The sequence below is a fragment of the Channa argus genome, chromosome 16, assembly GCF_033026475.1.
Source record: "Channa argus isolate prfri chromosome 16, Channa argus male v1.0, whole genome shotgun sequence".
Classification (NCBI taxonomy): domain Eukaryota; kingdom Metazoa; phylum Chordata; class Actinopteri; order Anabantiformes; family Channidae; genus Channa; species Channa argus.
The window spans coordinates 21,931,286-21,950,425 of NC_090212.1; the positions used below are offsets into that span (position 1 = coordinate 21,931,286).

The 19,140-nt window shown below is 41.6% G+C and overlaps 1 protein-coding gene across 5 annotated transcripts in view; it reads right to left on the bottom strand.

The window, feature by feature from the left end:
* akap6 (A kinase (PRKA) anchor protein 6) overlaps nt 1-19,140 on the bottom strand; it is a 184,307-nt gene that overhangs the window by 136,045 nt on the left and 29,122 nt on the right. For all 5 annotated transcript variants that reach the window (XM_067478824.1, XM_067478827.1, XM_067478823.1 and 2 more), the window contains 7 exons: nt 10,509-10,618; nt 9,844-9,985; nt 8,863-9,498; nt 7,535-7,891; nt 6,886-7,029; nt 6,619-6,771; nt 6,270-6,527 (listed from right to left, as the gene is read on the bottom strand). In XM_067478824.1, coding sequence (XP_067334925.1) covers nt 6,270-6,527; nt 6,619-6,771; nt 6,886-7,029; nt 7,535-7,891; nt 8,863-9,498; nt 9,844-9,985; nt 10,509-10,618 — 1,800 coding nt within the window. The remainder of the gene's footprint in view (nt 1-6,269; nt 6,528-6,618; nt 6,772-6,885; nt 7,030-7,534; nt 7,892-8,862; nt 9,499-9,843; nt 9,986-10,508; nt 10,619-19,140) is intronic.

Consider the following 19,140-nt stretch of genomic DNA (forward strand, 5'->3'; position numbering starts at 1 on the left):
TTTCATACCAAAACATTTTATTAACTCAAACTATCTTCGTTTAGTGCCTGGACCCTAATGTCTTTGTGCCGAAACCAAACCAAGGTGCTTGCACAGCTGTAGTCCAGAATTCTGACATTTAAAAAAAAAGAATGTATGCCAGCTGCCATTTTGGGTCCATTGTAATAATAATAATAATAATAATAATAATTCATTTTATTCATTCAAAACAGGTTCCACCCTATTTCGGTGCTTGGAAGCAAAAGATGTGTCTGCCTCTCTACATGTGGGGAAATCGATCAACAAATGGTGCTGTTGATCGTATGAGAGCATGGAGACATGAAGGTTGGAGGACTTGTTGATCGTTAGAGGTCACAGAACGTCCACTCGCATCAATGGGCAATCATCTACCAGTGGGTAGGACGTACCCACTGAAGACCATTGGCTGCCATGGTAACACTAAAACCAGCTGCCAACACATCAGAAAACTAAGTTCTTTAAATTTTCAACGAATACTGACATCACGAGATTTTTGGAGACTTTACGTATTTTTGCTGAACTCAGGTGTGTGGACTCCACTATACAAGCAAAAACTAATTTACTTTCCACATCTCTCTCTCACCTTGCAGTCAGTCAGCTTTACCTTTACCTCCTCCTTAACCTGTTTATCTATAGAAACACAAACAACACCCCTCCTCCTCCTCCTCCTCCATCTCTTTCTTATTTTTCTGTCCTCTCTGCTGTCGGTGGGCGTCCCCGCCCTCCCACTGGGCCAATCAGATGAGTGTTGATGCGACTCTGTTGTCTGTCTGTCTCCCACTGCTTGCAGATAGGCTGGCGTGCCGCAGAGCCGCCAAACACACAGACGCCTCACACTGAGGACGCCAACACCAGCGCCAGACAGCACATACGATGTGATCACATGACATGTAGGACACTTATCTAACTGATGGACTGTTTCTCTGCTGGCTTTTCTTTATTTTCTGTTTGCTTCAGTGCACTTCAGGAGCCATATTCCACACAGAGCAACAAGGAACTTTCTATTTCTGTGCTTGTACATTTCCTGCGTCAGTCTCATAAACTTGCATGAAACAAGGCACAGATTTACGTGACGCAGACGCGAATTAAGAAAGGATCCGTCCCAACATTACAAATGAGGAGGTCAAGGTCAAAACAACAGAGTCTAGACGGTGAAAGAGAGGAGAAGATAAAGCGGTGGATAAAATATTCATGTCCAACAGCAAAGGCAGCAGGAAGAAATGAGAAAGGAAAAGTAAAGGTCTAACAAAGGGGGGAAGGTCAAAACAAAACTAATGTTGCTGATTGTACTTTAAGACACATGAAGTTCATAAGAAAACGTTTGGAAGGGACTGGGTTCATTTTAGCCAGAGAAACTAGCTGAAATTCAAGGAACACTTCATGTTTACGGGAATGTTGATACATCCATGTGTTGGATGAACAGGACACACACATTTTCAGTTACAGTGGACTTTATATGTTAAATATGGCAGCATAATCATACCTGGATGACGAAGAACGTGGACATTATTGTGTGTTCTGTTGTAGATCATAACAATTTCTAGCTCACTACTGTTTCACAAAGATGTTGACCCCAGCAAAGCTCATCACTTTGATGACGATTCACTTCTGGGGCTCGTCCCAGCAGAAAACAGTGGTCTGAAAATGAACCTGGGTGAAAACTAATGTCTGCTTCCATCCTGATCCATTCTACGGATTCGCTCTCCTATAAAGTTCAGATATGAAATTCTATTAAATTCTACTCACTTCATCTCAACTCTAATCAAATATACTCAACTCCAACAACAAACACAACCAATTCCTTTTCATCTACGAGTTCCTGGACAGATTATATTCTGTTCTGCTCCTGGGTTTGATTCATTTCTGCACTAACTGTGATCTTTCCTGAGTCTCTTCCCTGGACGGATGATCTCTCATTCTATTTCATTCGACTCTGTTGTATTCAGCAGAGACTCTCGGTGCAGAGACAGAATGTCATCCTCTACACTGAGAAGACTCTTCTCCTCTCTTCACTTCCTCAATTAGGCAGCTCATCCATCGCCATGATTACATGCTGCTAATTAAGCAGCTAATCAGCTAATTACCCGGGAGCAAAGAGGAGCAAGAGTGTGTGTGTGTGTGTGTGTGTGTGAGTTTGTGTGTGTGTGTGTTTAACACAAGGTGTCATGTGTATGAGACAGCAGAGCATAAATCCTGACAGTTTTTTTGTGCATTTTGCTTTATATTTCAGGATTTGGGGGTCTGCTAGTATAAATTTATGAATCCCTAATCTTCTGGACTTATATATTTTACAAAACAGTAATTTATAAACAGTCTCAGTCCTGTAACCTGTGTCTAAATTTACATCAACTTCAAATACTAAATCCTTAACATTTTAGTATTTTTCAGGGTTTTTTTCTGTTTTTTTTTTTGATGGAAAGACCACATGAACCACATGAGCTGAATCCATGCCAGGAGGGGTTTGAATGATTCAGCAGGAGCCTCACCAGGCCCTGAGCATGCTGCGGATTATAGATGCTTAGTGTGTGTGAGGTGTTCAGGGCATGTCGTGAGGGTCAGGGCTAAATTTCTAGAAGCACCCGACTAATCAGAGATGCTGCTTTTACTGGGGAAACACATTTTCTGATGTTGGTGGTTTCCAGATGTGTTCCTGCAGCTGCTTTCAGTGCCGTGTACTAAATCGTGTAGGTTCCTACAGATGAAAAGGTTAGTGACTAAAGGTGATGAATACTGTATTGGGATATTTTATGTGTGTTGAAATGAAGAACGTATGAACGCAGCTTCTTGTGCATCTTAATAAACATATCTTGAGAAAAAGTGTGTTCAACACTTACTGGCAGGTTTTTAGAAATACAGAGGTCCAACAATGAACTTGCTTTAATTTTGTATTTCAATGAAAAAAAACATATGTCTCAAACAGCACACAAACTTAAGGATGTCCTGATACTGTAGGACTTACTTTCCCACATACCGAGGACCAGGACAAGTACTAAACTGTTTTGCTTCTAGTATATGTTGCTGGACATTAAAATCCATTCTTCTGCCAAAACAAATATGGGGGCAACGGGTGTTTAATACATAAAGCAACTTTCAAAACAGAGGAAGAAAGCACAGATTTAGCGTGTGGTCCACGCAGGAATATGAAGGTAAAATAACTCTGGAAACCAAAAAGAACTTCAGCTAATGTTCTAGTTACTATATATATATAACATATGCTGTTGCCGATATGAGCTGCATAATATTGAACGTTTTTAAAATATTCTTGAGAAACATGACTATGACTGTTATTACCTTACTTAGGCACAGCAGAGCTTGCAGTCTGCGCTACTTTTGTCCTTATCAATTATCTTAAGTAAACCACGTATATTTTTCCATGTGGTATCAAGCAAAGTATCAAAGTTTTACAAGTACACAAAGGCAGGATCAGAGCAGATGCCCGTTACCTGTATCGCCACAGGGACATTCCTACAACAGTACATACACTTACAAAAACATACTATATAATAATATATATGAAGGCTATAATATGACTTTATGTAATTACGTAAGGTTTGTGCTAGTTGTAAAAACTCTCAAAAACTAAGTTAGTCATGTTCTATGGCAGTAAGAGAAAGGCAAAGCAGGTTTAAGGTATAACTGCCTCATATGCCTTAATCTGGCTGTAAAGATAAAGATTAGTATTTTATTCCTTTATCGATCTCTTAATTTGCTCTTTCCGTGTGTCATAGTTCAAACAAAACATGTAAAGCGAGTTTCTGATTAGCCAAAAGAGAGAGGTGTGATTCTGGGGCCTACATTGTCTGAATGTGATCAGCTTTTGTTTGTGTTGAACAGCACAGGGACATAATATCATCTCTCCATCTCCTTCATTTCTTTTTCTCTGTCTCCTTGTCTTATCCCATATCTCTTCACTCCCCAAAGCTGAGCTTTGACTGATGCAGTCTTTTCATTATTGTCTGTGTCAGTGAAGACGGTAAATACTGGTTGATATAATCTTGCACTGAAAATAAAAATGAATTGTGGTCCTTTATTTTTAACGTGCATTTCAACTCTTTCCACAAACTGAACTAAAAGCACAGAATTTCAACTTCTGCAGAAACTTCATCGGCCTGACACTGAGAAGATGGAAATGAAGACAGTCTGCTAACTCAATATTTCGCTCGACTCAACCAAGTAGCCAACATGAACATGAGCTTTTCACCATAGCATGAGTGCACATGATGTGTGGACATGAATGTGACTCAGCTACAAACTGTAGTTACCTGCATCTTCAGCACATTCAGCTGTCTGATTTCAGCAAGTGCATTCACTCCATTTAACAGAACCAGGCTTGTTGTTTCCCGCTGTTTCTACTCTTAATGCTTTGGTAAATCTGCCAGTAACAATAACCATTATTGTGCAAAAAGATTTGTGGCACTACTTTTTAAACAAAGAAGACCCCAGACTCATCAGAGTGCTCGAAAACACAAAGGAACAGGGTTAGTAAGAAAGAGCAGGGGACAACTCTGACATTTCATCAGTCAAATCCTCATTAATTATGAATATTAATGCAGCCGATCTCATTTGATTTGGGGAATATGGAGGACACAGATCAACCTCCTGGGTCACTGATCCCCAGCTCCAAGGACGTCCCCTCACATGGCCAAGACTTTAATTCACAAATTAATCCTAAAGTATCCTGACCATCATCACTGATGATCTTTTTATGGTCTGTGGGCTCCAGACCCCCGCTAACACCAGATAAGGCAGATACGCTGAACTTCACTGATTGCTGAGGGGAAACTTGAACTTTACAGGGATTAGAATATTAGAGACAGTGAAATAAACCTGAATAAAAAAACAATAAAAACATGAGGAACGGCAGAGCTTCTTAATAGCACTAATTTAACAAGCAGCCGTGAGAAGAACAAGTCCCCAGAGCTATTGACATTTCACCATATTCGATATGACAGATATGACTGATTAGTTCACAGGGCTGCCTCATCAATAATCGGCCTGCCAATCAAATGTGACCTTTAGAAGTGAGGTGGAGAATTAATGGGGCCATGGGATGATCCGATACCAGCCCTCCAATCCATAAACTCAGCAGTGAAGGCAGAAGAGGGGCAGTGTTGTGGTGGCTTTGGTTCAACTTTCAACATTCATGGTCCGTGGTTCAACATTCATGGTTCAAATTCTGGTGCCCATATCCCAGGTCCAGCTGATTGCGTGCTCGCTGTTTGTGCTTGCAAGCCTAGATTTCAAAATGCCTGGTACATCCGGCTCAATGGGAACGTTCCAGTTCAGAATTAGTTGAAAACAATAAAAAATGCCAACAAGTGCATGTAAGTTCAAATGAGAAATGAGGAAGTGAAAAATTCAGAGGCTAATCATACGCACCACAACTATTCACATCTCATATGATGTGAACATGCCAAGAGAATTAATAAAGCAAAATGGCACATGAAGCCACAGTGACCTGGTGCTGATTCTGCTAAAGACAACAATGGCTGCATCCTGTTCTAACACCAAGGAGTGAAGGGGGAGATTTTCACTGCCACCTCTCGGACCACTTGAGACTTGAGTCGATCGAGCCAGAACAGCACCTTGCTGTGTGTGTGGGGTGAATAATGCACTTTGATAAATAAATGAGTAGCTTTATTCTACAGGCTCCAATTTGCAAACGGCAATAGTGCTGAGTGAAACGATTAGGCCAACAACAGCAGATGGTGATCAGTGTGTGTGATACTACTAACACGTTTCTAATCTCATCTAGCAAAAACCTCATTTTGCATTGTTTCACTATTCTACAAAGGATTACTTGTAAGCAAAAATCCAATTATGTTGAATGTTTTGGGTGTGAAATTGCTCCTGTCACTGCCAATAATTGACCTGGGGATGAAAAAAACAAATGCTGTGTTTGTTTCTTTGGTTGTTGGTCTTTCTGACATTCAAGAAAATGTGGAAATTCCCCTCTAGTATGTAAAATCTACGAAAAGAACTAATCACTCACAGTACAAGGAGCAAACGAGCATGTCAGTCTAATTTGGGTTTCCAGCAACATTTTTTGCAGAAGCTCCACTTGCAGCTGAAATTGAGACATTGTCCACTAACGTTATTATTACACTTTTATGAAGGAAAATGATCCTTTCGGGAAAACTACCTGCACTAATATGTTTCCTAATTAATTTTGTAGAGGAAAGGAAAAAAGAAACAAGCCAGGAATGTGAGAAACAGAGGGACGAGTTCAGGCAAAGACAAACCGTATATACCTCTATCTTCTCCCAGATATCATGGTCTTTGTCCTGACTGCGAATGTCCTCTAGCAGCTGTTGCACCAGAGATGAACCTCCACCATTCACCGGGGGCGCTGTCAGCTCAAAGCGGTGGTCCGCAGACCTCCGACCCTCGTCCTCTTCGGACTGGAGGTCACTTAGCAGGCCCGTCTCAATGCTTTCGTCCGATGAAGGTGCATTGTCACTGTAGGAGGTGGAGCTAAAGCGGCTGACCAGGTTTCGTCTGTAAGGAAGCTAAGGGAACAGAATATATTTTGGATCAACAAGCGCATGTCAGCATATATAAAGAGCCAATTATGAACAAATAAAACATGCTGTTTTATACCAGCGGTGGCAGAGGGGAAGGGACGTCATCCCCACTCTCCCCGAAACTGCTCACATTGTCCCCGCTCTCTCCTATGTCCCATTCTGGGTTAAGCTCTGTCAGATCCCAGTCATCCACATCCTGCAGACCCTCCTGGGTGGAGTCCCCAGGCTTCTGGAGGGTGGAAGTTACCAACAAATATGTTTAACTCGGGTTCAAATTCTGCACATGATTATGTTTTCATAAGTTAGTGACCAGAGGAAGAAAAAATAAAAACAATCGACTAACCAGTGGGATGGACTGAGCCAGACTTTCCAGTTTCAGAGCGAGTATCTCCGTCTTACGCAGCTGAGACGGTAGAGCCAAGAACTCATCTGACCCGTACCAGTGCTCCCTGTCTGGACTGGCTTTTGTTGACACCTCGACCCCCATCTGGAGAAGAACAGAGGATATCAGAAGGGATCCAGACAGGAAACGAAGCACATTGCACATGGAGGGTGAGAATAAGCATCGCCGCCATCTGCTTCGTGAGCGTACACTGACGCTGGTGAACTACTAAATCTGATGCTGCCTGCCTGTTCAGCTGCAAAGTCTCTTCCTTTGTGTCAAACCCAAGATACGATGCCAGTGGTTGTGGAGGATTTGGGAGTTTTTGTAAAGGCATTTTTAAGTAACTTAAGAAACGCTGTGGATAAATGCATGGTCCTTGATTTGAGGATAAAATATTGGCCAGCTACTGCTTCAAAACCTCAAAGAAAAACAGCAGCGTCTTCACTGATTTTAGAATTTCAGCTGCATGCATTCAGCTACATTCACCTGTAGCTGAATGCTACTTCATCTGATGGGGTCACTTTTTCTCAACCTGTATCTGCCTCACACTCCTTCACAAACACTGTGTTAGCACAGACTCCACTCAACAAAAGTAATAAACCTTCACCTTCTGAGCCTGGTGCTTCACGATCCACAACGCTGTCTTGCCGGGAGGCGGTGGGGGGTCTGACTCCTCTCCAGACGCCTCCACATCTGAGGAAAGGAGCTGCTCCCTCATGGGGGAAGGCAACGAGGACTCAGAGTCCCCTTCACTGTCTGCATGTGTCTTCTTCTGTGTCCTGTCCATTTGTTTGGATATTTCATTGGTGGACACAGGGTCCTGGAGAGGAAGGGTGGTGCTGACGGTCAGTCTGGCCCCCGATGAGCTCCTCTGGTCGGTCAGCGCTCTGTGATCTCTCCCCTCTGAGCATTCTTCCTGTTTGGAGCTCACACAGTTTGCCTGGAGGTTTCGCCCGTTCATGGCCTGTTTAGTCAAAGGGAATTTGAGCTAAAAGCAACATATTTGAGGAGACAAACAAATCCTCACCACACAAAAACAACCTCAGTTCGATTACATATTTTTTAAAAAGGCATACAGTGTCTATACGGAGACTTAGAAATCCAGCAGAGACAAATGGGCCTAATCTTGCCTCTAGCAAGCCTGCAGCTCATCTGAGCCGTGGTTTTATACAGAAAGCCTTCCCCACTGAGACAATACACTTCTGTACTTTCCTTTTAATCATTAAATCATTTATGCAAATTTTCCAAAACAAACAGCAACAATCTCACTGTACAACAAATACGAATATGTATATGTGGTCCTGTTATAAAGATGTAAATAAAGTCAATATGCAGAGTTAGGGCACAAGTGGATCTACTGTTACCTAAGGCAGGAGACTGAAACCCCACATGAACAAGTGCTCACCAAACAACCTTGGCCTAAGAGCAACACGAGAAGTTTTTTTTCTCTTAAAAAACCTTTTCACCTCACTGGAAATTTCCACTTCCAAGCTTGTCATTATATCCTCAACCTCCCTCCAAACAGAAACCACCAGTCTCGTGAATAATTTAACATTTCTGTAGGTTTATATTATAGGCATCACGTTGCATTGTTTTAACTCTGTGTGTAAGAAACGTAGAAGGAACACTAACTAAATTAGGTCTTGGTGTGTCTCTTTTTAATTGTTCACGCTCATTTTTGGTTCCCTTTGTGGTCACTCTGCATCTTCTAACTGAGCTCTGTGATGTTTTAGCAATCACCTCACTACTTGTTTGATCTAAACCAAAAAGAAATGAAATGTTTTTCTCACAATCAGATGTTGAACGAAAAAAATAATAAAACTAAAAGTGATAAAACTCAAACTGTTCAGACTATGATTTGATTTGAGCAAACATGATCGATTTAAAAAATGATTAATACTAATATAACAAAGTCCAAGTCAAAGCAGGACAAACCTGAAGGCTCTCGTAGGACTGTGAAACATGTTCTGGATAAACTGAGTCAAGCTCCAACCAGAACTTGGAGCGGTCTGGGGGATCCATGAGAGATGGAGTGCTTCGGCTGAGCTCAGCCTGGAACTTGAGCCCAGGGAGCGGGCTAACCTTTCCCAGACCTCCTCTTGAGTCATCCACCCTGGCCCCTCCGTCTGAAAACAGAGCGGCTCTCTTGGGAAGCGACGGCTGCGTGGGCGACACTTCTGTGCTGTGGCTCAAACCCTGCAGGGGGCGCTTCACACTTTCATTCTGATTAGACACACCGCACTGCATTGTGGGTAATGTTGAGAGAGAGTGGTTGTGGTTTTTTGAGTCACCGGGAGAAGTGAGGTCTGGTAAACTGTTGTGGAGTTCGTGGTTTGACAGGCTGAGTGCTTCACTCTCCACTAAATCCAGTTGTGAATTTGGGCCTGGGGCTGGGTCCTCGGCGGGGTCCTTACAGTCTGGCTCTGTTCCACGGGTTTCAGTTTCGTCACTGGGGCTGTAGTCACTCAACTCGAAGGCAGTGATACCACAATCTAAGGAGAAGTAGTTCTGGCTGCAGCGAATGGTTAGCTGACCGCAGTCATCCACGTCCATTAGAGCGTCCAGTCGAGTCTGGAGAGGAGCAGAGGAGTCAGTTTAACAGCTGCTGTGTTTCGTTTCATCAGCTTGGTGACAAATATTTAAACCAACTATACCGAATGTTGTTTTTGACTAAAGCTTTCACACCAAAAGATGTAAATAAAATGAATCAATTCGAGACAACGCGAGGTGGTTCGTTCACTTATTTTACCTTTTGTTAATGTAACTAGCTCCAAAAAGAAAGTCAGCTCAACTTTTTCAATGAAAAAATCTCCATTTTCAAAACATGATCTGATCAAAACATGCAACTGAGGAATGAATACATGTTTTTAAATTACAACATCCGTTTTGATGTTGCTGTGTGAATGCCCGCGTTACCTGGTGCTGCTCCTGGCCGAACGCCTGCAAGATGTCGGTCTGGCGGGTGAAGTTTCCGTTGGAATCCTGCAGGCCCTGCAGCAGACGCTCTTTCAAGACCAGGACCGACACTCTCAGCTGGTGCCACAGCAGCTGCACCGTCCTGCGTCACACAAGACACAACACTACTCAGCTCGTCCACAAAGCTTTTCGATAATAACAAATCGGTTATTAATGCTGACTGATGTGGAAGCAGAACAAACTAAATATGCAGCAAACAGAGGAGTTTTCTTGTCTCCAGTCTAAAAACTAACAGGTAATTTTCTGTGTATTTTCGCTTTATGTATTCATTCCATATATTATTTCTTAAGACCAGAAAAACATTACTAGTTTCCAGTATTTATTGGTAAATCAATTGCCACACATTCACAATCCTAGTTCTCATGGATGTAAAGTACTGTTAACCCTATAGAGCAGTTCATAAATAAAAAAAACAGTCTTGTTTCCATTTCAGTTATAAATCATTCAAAGCAAAGCAGCAAACTATTTCTACAGTACATTTCATAATAAGAAATATGGACCTGAGAGAAACAAAAGCTACACCTGCACTGTAATAACAGTCTGACAGCACGAGAAGCACCAGATGAAAATGAAAGCTTGTCTTAGCTCATCGCGTGGACACTCACCGTATGTCAACGATGATGTTGACAGAGTAGGACAGCAGTTTCAAGGAGAACTCGGTCTCTAACAGGGCGTGAATCTGTTCCACATGGTCCGAGATGTCCTCGCAGATGTCCTACAGTCACACACACAGACATGTCACTCCATAGTGAGCAAAGAAACATATCGAGACCCCCGCTGATGCCTACTGTGTAAATCCATAAGAGCCACTGGGGACCACAAACATGTGCAGTTCTACAGCAGGAAAAGCAGAACTGATAAAGATGTGTGACGTCACATTTCCAGTTTTAAACATGAGTCAGTTTCATGTGGGGTCAGTTCCATGGTTATTTGTGCCAACACAGAGGACACATTCTGCCTGTCTGGGCTCAGCGATGTCCTCTTAAAGCAGCTAATGCTGGCGAATATCTTATTACTGAAGGAAATTCAGTAAAACCACACAGACAGACTGACTGACTCCAACAAGGGAGGACTAAGCAAAAATATCCTACACCAAGTTCTACCTCTATAACATAGCTTACAGCCTACAGGGCCCATCAACTACACAGTGCTGATCATACTGTATCAGTGCTAAACTGCATCATATTCAAACTAGGGTTGTGCTGTATGGCCATAAACATCTGCCTTTCATTGTGGGATTTCTGGCAAATTACTACATTTCTTTGGCTTTATTTGTTTTTTTCATCTACTGCTGGTGAAGCTGTTGAAAGACACCAGAGTAAAAGTAGGCATTTTTCACCTTGTTAGAAAAACTTATACACTAAATAAATATTCGGTGCATTTCCACCTGGGGAAATATAGATTCTTCTTTACGAGGGACCTTAGTAGAAACTAGGACCTTATTTAAGTTCCTGGACCGTAGTTCCACGCCTCTCCTCTAAAAATACCCCGGTGAAGCAGTAACCGGGGAACTATAAGGACCATTATTATTGAGCGTTCCTGATTGGTCGAATACTGTCCACACACAGTACTTCTTCAGAGAAGTTGCACAGGTAAACAGTTGCTAACTGTCACACTTTTGATACATTAGCAGACTGAAATGTCTCAGAGCTTCGGTCTCGTTGTGGAAATGCTTCTCACTATTCCCTCTAGAACCTTTATTCCATGGATAGTTCCGGGAAACAAAAAAACAAAACAAAAAAACAAAGCACCAGGAAAATGCAGCTACTGTCAGTTCAGCACCACTGTGATGAATTGTTTCCACGTTATGTCATATTAAATGTGGAAGTTGTGATCCTCATCTTGGATTTTGTTTCTGTTTTGTTCTTTGGTCTCGTTGGTTTACACACACACACATATTAAGCCTTCAGTCAGTTCTCTCTCTCCCTCACACACACACACTTTCTCGTACACTCAGCTTTGCCTATTTCTTAGTTCAGTTTCTCTCCTCAGCCTGATACAACTGCATCACATTGACCACTGATGACCAATATGTGTCTGCTGGGACGTCTCAGTTACACAGTGTTTTGCATTACTACAATCACACCAGCGATGATCAATCCGATCCTTTTGGCGACCTCGGCTTTGTCTTTTGTTTGCCTCCTGCCGCCCTGTTTGATGATCTGAAGCCATAGTGACTCTCTTTCTCTGCAGGGCTTTGTGTTCATGTGCTTAGCTTATGGATATTTAGAGTCAGTGAGTTTAGTTAGTCCACTCTGGTCTCAGCACCCACCTTCATGTTTTAGTGCAAACTTCATGTTACCCGTTCACAGGTTAAAGTAACTTCACTTGATTCCCACTAAACTTTCTTACTTTATCTCCAGATATGAACTGGAATTCTGACATTATCCTCATTTTTCTAGGATATGGCAGCAGCCCTGTTAATGATGATGATCACGCAACCGTAGTTGTAGTTGAGTGAGTGAGTGAAGCTTTTCACATTAGATGCACAGCTCTGATGTGCTGTAAATAACACACAGTTTCCCACAGATTGAGTTTTATATCAAATTGTGCCTCCTGTGTCTGCGGATCACACGAACGGACTTTCAGATCAGTGTGTATGCTTCTCAATCAGGTGATCTCCCGCTGTGTGCTAAACATTAACTAACCTTGTTTTGTTTTACCTTCATCATTTCTCAGCTGGCTGTTCCCCTGTCATATCTCTACATTCTATACTGAAATAATCCCATTGTTACAAAACATTACATTTACATTCAGTGTCACGTGAGCAAGTAAATGAGTACAATATTAATAAGAAGCGTATTTCACATGTTAGCAAACTAAAATTAGATGACCTTTAAGAAAGTAGGTTATCTGGCTTCAAACCCTCAACAGATACTTTACATCCACCTCTGGCCGCTGAGTCACTGTGCTGCTCCATGGTGACCTGCCAGCACAACATAAGGCCTCCTGCTCTGCTGCTGCCCAGATTTAAACACCTCCCCGCATGTGAAAATGTAGGTCACACACGCTGCCAGCTTGGCTAACAGTGTGACCTGCTGAGCAGGGTTCCAAAATAAATTTGTCACTACTGTAAGAGAAGCTGCAGCCATGTTGTCAATGTAGGTACATATATTCAGATACATGGACAACTGAAGAGCACACAGGGATTTTCACATCACCTGTAAGTTTGCAGTATTAAGTACACAGGTGTCATGGAAATTGGACTATATGTAGTAAATATCTTTGTACTTTCAGGCCGTTTGTGTTAAGGATTAGTGTTGGCCAACAGCATGTACAAGTATTGCTAACATTTTAGCGAGCAGCATGAAAAAGGTCTTGAAACTATGAAAATGTATGAAACTAACCCACCGCATCATGGATGTGCATTTCACCTGAACTTCTAGACAAGTCTATGAAGACGTTATTGAGAGTCTGTCAAGTCTCTCTCAATGAAGATATCTGCCGTAGTGTGTGTGTGTGTGTGTGTGTGTGTGTGTGTGTGTGTGTGTGCGTGCGCTTTATGCCCCACATTTATCTCACAACTGAACACACAACTTAGATTCTGCCTGCTCGAAAATGCCCCACTGGGATCAAAAACCATCTCAAAAGGAATCCAGTGAGAGGGGGCACAGGTACCACACAGACACATACACACTGTGCAAACACCAGATAATACATACAAATCACCCAAAACATGCACAGTCCTGTTAACCACACACAAACATATACACACACACACAGTTTCATCATCAAAGTGTCGGTTCGTTCTAAAACTGTGGTGAAAATGTCAACAGTGTCTTTCAGATGCTTCAATGAGTTACACACAGCTTTCAAACACACACACACACACTCACTCAACAGAGGGCCCATCTCACTGCATTAACACCAAGTCTGTCGCCTCCATCTGAAGTAATTAGTTAGAAAATCATCAGTCCAGTCTGACTGGGAGCTAATGAGACCCTGTTTTGTGTGTGTGTGTGTGTGTGTGTGTGTGTGTGTGTGTGTGTGTGTGTACTTGGGTTCATTTTTCTTTCTTGAGCCTTGTGCACAATTTTTCAAATGTGTCTACAAACAGTGAGGTGCACTTGTCAACAGTGACACAGCGAGTGAAGAAGTGAATGACCTTGCTGAAAAGCTTTAGGACATTTTCCTTTTTTGGCACATTGACACCTGTTAGGCCTGAAAGCTTGCTGACATTCCCAACAGACTAGAGCCCCTTTCAGACACGCACTAGAATTCTGACATTATCCTGACTTTTTTTAGGAGTTGAAAGCAAATTCCAAGTAAAAGGTTGACGGCATTATCTGGACTTTATCCTCTGAGTCCCCTTATGCAATGTGTGTATAATGTGTGTGAGCCTGTGCATGTTGGTGATGTTTCCATCACTCAACTGGGGTTGTGATCGACTGAGTGAACCTTTGTATATTAGATGCACAGCTCTGATGTTCTGTAAATACAACAGTTTAACATCAGACTGTGCCTCTTGTGATCGCTGATCACACTCGCAAATCAAGCGGATTTTCAGATGAGTGTATGCTTCTCAATCAGCTGATCTCCCACTGTGTGTCACATGTCTGAAAGGTCACTCCAGACAATGTCTGAGGCTGAATTCTGCTAACATTGGCCAGAGTTCAAGTGTGAAAGAAGCTTAAGTGTGGTGCTAATGTCATTCATTTAATTCATTTTGTTAAATAAAACTTATATATGACTTCAGTAGAATAGTAGTCTTGAGTCACAACATCCCAAAAACTGTGATTTCAATATGACAGACTTGACAAAATGCTTATAACCTTTGTCAGACAGCTATAGCTACTCGTTGTTGGGCAGATTCTAATTACAAGTAAAACGTAAAATTAAATTATGACATATCCTCAGAGGCTTAGTTAAGAAAATCCCAAACTACTTAGTTACTTAAAAGAGTTGGAATCATTCCCACTGTTACCAGCTGCAACGTTACAGAGCTTTACCGGTGTTATTACATTATTGCCATGTTGCACATTACTGTCCACGGTAGATGACCCACCATAATGCTAAATGTAAAGGAGCTCAAACCTAAGGCCATTTTTAGCACCTTCAGTTATGACGCACAATGATTTACTTTGAAAGGCTTGTTTGCTCTGAGCATGTGTGTGTGAAATGACACATCTTATGTTTCTTCTGTGTGTGTGTGTGTGTACACATTTACTGCGGTTTACTTTTAATCTAATCGCACATTTCTATATCACACACCCCAATACCTTGATTACTCACACATTTTCACATGCTAGTCACGTAGCGTCAAGACATGAGCCGTCATTCACAGAGCCCAAACATCCAGCAGGGTTTCTAATTGCCTAAAATCAATCTGAAGCAAGTCGACTTGAGCTTCAGCTCCAATCCTAGCTCACCCTCATCACCCCCAACATCAAGGGCTTCAGAGAGGCCGCGTTCAAACCACCTACGACAGCTCGGCCTCATCCACACCCATACAATCTAATAACCTTCAACACCCCCACTTCAGCCCATCAGCGTAACATGTTTCACCTTGGAGATCAAATACTCTGTGCTCTTTCTCCCTCTGGAGTATTCAAATTAAGTGGCTTCAAAGACGGCCGAGACCCGCTGCTGCGATACAAAGACTTGTTACAGTTATTTTTTTTTCAAAGTGGTAGCTTCTGCAAAAAGACTCCAAACTCTGCCTTTAGTATGAGGTTGTGTTCGGAGCAGCTTATCGGAACTGTGCAGTGGTTTCTGTGCTGCGGGACATTTGAACAACTGTTGGAACCACAGAGCAACTCAGAGACGTGAAAAAATGTGAACCTTGCTCAACATGTTTCTTTTCTCACATGAACGTTGTTGTTCAGGGAGGAAAGATCTGCTGCATTACCACAGTTCACAGAGGAGCAGCAACATCTTAAAACAGTCAAATGTGATGAATGTTGCTAAAAGCACATAAATGGCTGAATATAACCTCAGAAATATTTCCAGAGTTAAAAACAGATTTCAACTTCTAGGTTTAATACCCGTTTTCCTATAGCAGACATCTTTCTTTGTACCGATCAATAAAATTGTCAACAGCCGACCTGCTGCATAATCAAACAAAAGTCCAATTCTGGATTGGACTAAGAAAATAGGTAAAAGCTCTTAATATGATCATTACTGCAGAAATGAAAGTCACTCAACCCTAACAAGTTTTTCCATCAATGGATTTTGTTTTCAGCTCATGTCATGGGCATATTTTAAAGTGAGGATACAAAATGCTCACATTGTCAGAGAGTGCGTCAGGGATCATGAGACATGTCCAGAGCTTAACCACAGTGAGGATTTTTGGAACATGCTGCGTAGTGGTTCGACTTCCCGTTCATCAATACATGATTCTGGTGAAAATTAATGCAGCTCTGGGTGGAAATAAGTGTTGTGCCATTGCACAAGGTCATGGAAACAATGCCGCATTGAATCAGTGCTGCTGTAATCTAAGCTAAAATGAGTCCAACAAAATATGAGAGGGTGAGACTTTTTTGGCCCAGCAGTGTATGAATACTGACCTACAACCAGTGTGAATAAGGAGCCGCAGTATAATGTGTGGGATCTGTATAAAGGGTGTGGCAGCCGAAATACTACAAAACGATTTATCAACCTGCTTGAAACAGCTTCCATGGTGTCACATCCTCACATTCTACAAACTAAAACAGAATTACTGTACAAGTTTCAGTAAATTCCTGCTTTTTGTTTTTAACTGGGGTTTATTGTTACTCAAACTGTACATGGAAGAAATTCTTGAAAGAATAAAAAAGCTTTACTCAATTTTATCAAGAACTAACCACCCACTAATTTTTACTCATTTGATGACAATGATCTTTACGAAATTCTAAAAAAACTGAGCAGGTCAGAGAAAACAAGCTGTTTCTTACCTTTTAGGTCACTGAGTTCCTAAATTTAAATCCATTGTGTTTGAAATGCAAATACCACAAAATAAAAGCCACAAACTAAAGTTCGTCTAAAGTTAAACCAGAGTGCTTCTTCTGTTCAAAACACACTGCTGCCATGTGGGCTAAGGAAATATGTGTGGTGACCTGCTTCTTGCAGGGGGTGTTAGTGTTGGGGAAAGGAGGGGTGACAACAGTTGGACAGGTTATTTTAGGAACAACACACACACATAGCGTATGCACACGCACACTGGAACTGTAGTTTGGATGCCACTTAAAACACATCCAGCACTCTGCCATCGTGTCCCTACTAAGCTAAGCACTGACACACGCACACAGGCCATTTCAATCTTTACATTAAACCTTTCTGAGGACGCAGACCTGCAGCTGTTTATTTAGGTCTCTGATACACATGCATCTCTTTAGAGATCAAGTAATTTGGGATTTTATTCACAGGCCTCCTCAGACCTACTGACCTTTCAGGAACACTTCCACCTGCAGAGAACGCTGCAGCAGGAGCACTGGGATAAACATGCATTAAGTGTTTCGTACCACCTTCCAACGTTACTGTAAGAAATTCAGTCAAAGCTGACTCCTATCAAGCATTAGCATAAAAACCACTGTGTGCAAACAGTAACTGCTGTAAATGCAAAGAAAAGAAAGAAACTCTGTGGAAAAGCCTTTAGCCGTTGACCACGATTACAAACTTCATAGTACGCAACAAGATGACCTGGTATGAACTGAAGGTTCCTTTCAAGTGAGGTCATCTGTAGAAGTAGAGCGATATAATGAAGTCAAAGGGATGTTTAAAGGCATCCAGTTACATGTTCTACAAAACTAAAAGCAAAAATGTGCAAGTTGAAAATCAATAAAGGCGTCTTTAAACATGACGACGAGACAAAACATTCAGACTCTGCAAACACATTATGAAAGTCTAACTTAAGACAAAGTTAAGGATGAAAGCTGAGTCCTACGCCGTCTACTTGCTTTTTCATTTCAGGCACAAAACAAAACCATCAGCGACTCACACACACACACTTTCTGTGTCTTCAACACCTGCCAGTTGTGACGGTTGTACGGAGGAGGAAGAACAAAGTGAAGCATTTTGCAAAGAAAAATATGTTTCATCACTGAAGTAATAATACATTTTCAAATGTAAAGGTTTAAAGACTGATCATTGTCATTAAGGTTAAGGTTTGCTCAGGTCCAGCCAATTTACAAAATACTGTTTTAATGGCTAAATAAGAAAAAAGAAAGTTACAGTAGCAGGTAGCTGCTGACAGACTATGTGACTATATGTCACATGGCTCCTCGCTGGAGTGCAGTGAAGTTCGAGACAGACTTGTTTTTGAGTTTCATTTGAGCTCATGAGTAAATTAATCTCCTTAAACTTAAATATCCAAGAAGGGTAAAAATCCTGTTACTGTATGTAGGTTTTCTCCTCGTCTCATCCTTCCCCTTCACATTCCATTCCATGGTGAACTCAGGCCAGGAATCCTAGTGATGAGAGTGACATCAGGAGACAGAAATAAATATAACAGCTGGGAGACAGCAGTCAGCTGCTGCTTCTGGGCTGTGGGTTTGAATCTGGACCCAAAGGTCACATTTACTGTGAAACGCCTGATTATGTTTGTCAGTGAAGACTTTCTTTCCTCTCTCAGACAAAACAAGAACAATCTAAAAACAGTGTCAACTTACAGCTGCCGGACTAGAACATGGCGTCACACACTGAACAGGACTTTTCCCATCCGCTGGTGGTAAATCCCATCATCTGAAAAAGCCAATTATGGCCATTGTGCCATTGGTTTGCTTTGTGGACACAATTATTAAAAAAAAAATGTCTTTGTGTTCAAACTACGAACAGAAACAACCTCAGCTGGCTGTGACACCTGCGAAAGTGAAGTTTCTAAGTTTCTCTCATGGGGTGCCCATACTTTTGCATATGACTTTAGGATCTGAGTAACAACAGTAGACATTGAACAGACATTACACCACACACAGCACTAACATGTGCCATATGTAAGTACATTTTCAATGTCTTTCTAATTTCTAGTTATTCAATGTTCTGCTACTCCTCCCTTTAACTTCCCTGAGATAAATCATTTTATTCTACTACAGTTACTTTTCAGATTAATAAAACAAAATACAGTATATTGTAAAATTAAGCAGTTACCCAGCAGTACATGAAGTCATTTGCATTTTCATTGTAAAAAAAACGTGTTTAGGGTCATTTAAATCAGCTCCATCATTAAAGTGATGAGCACATTAACACAATGCATTTAACGATCTCAGTATATCTCACAACACTGCAAGAAGAAAAAAAAACAGTAGAGACGACTGACAGCTGTAT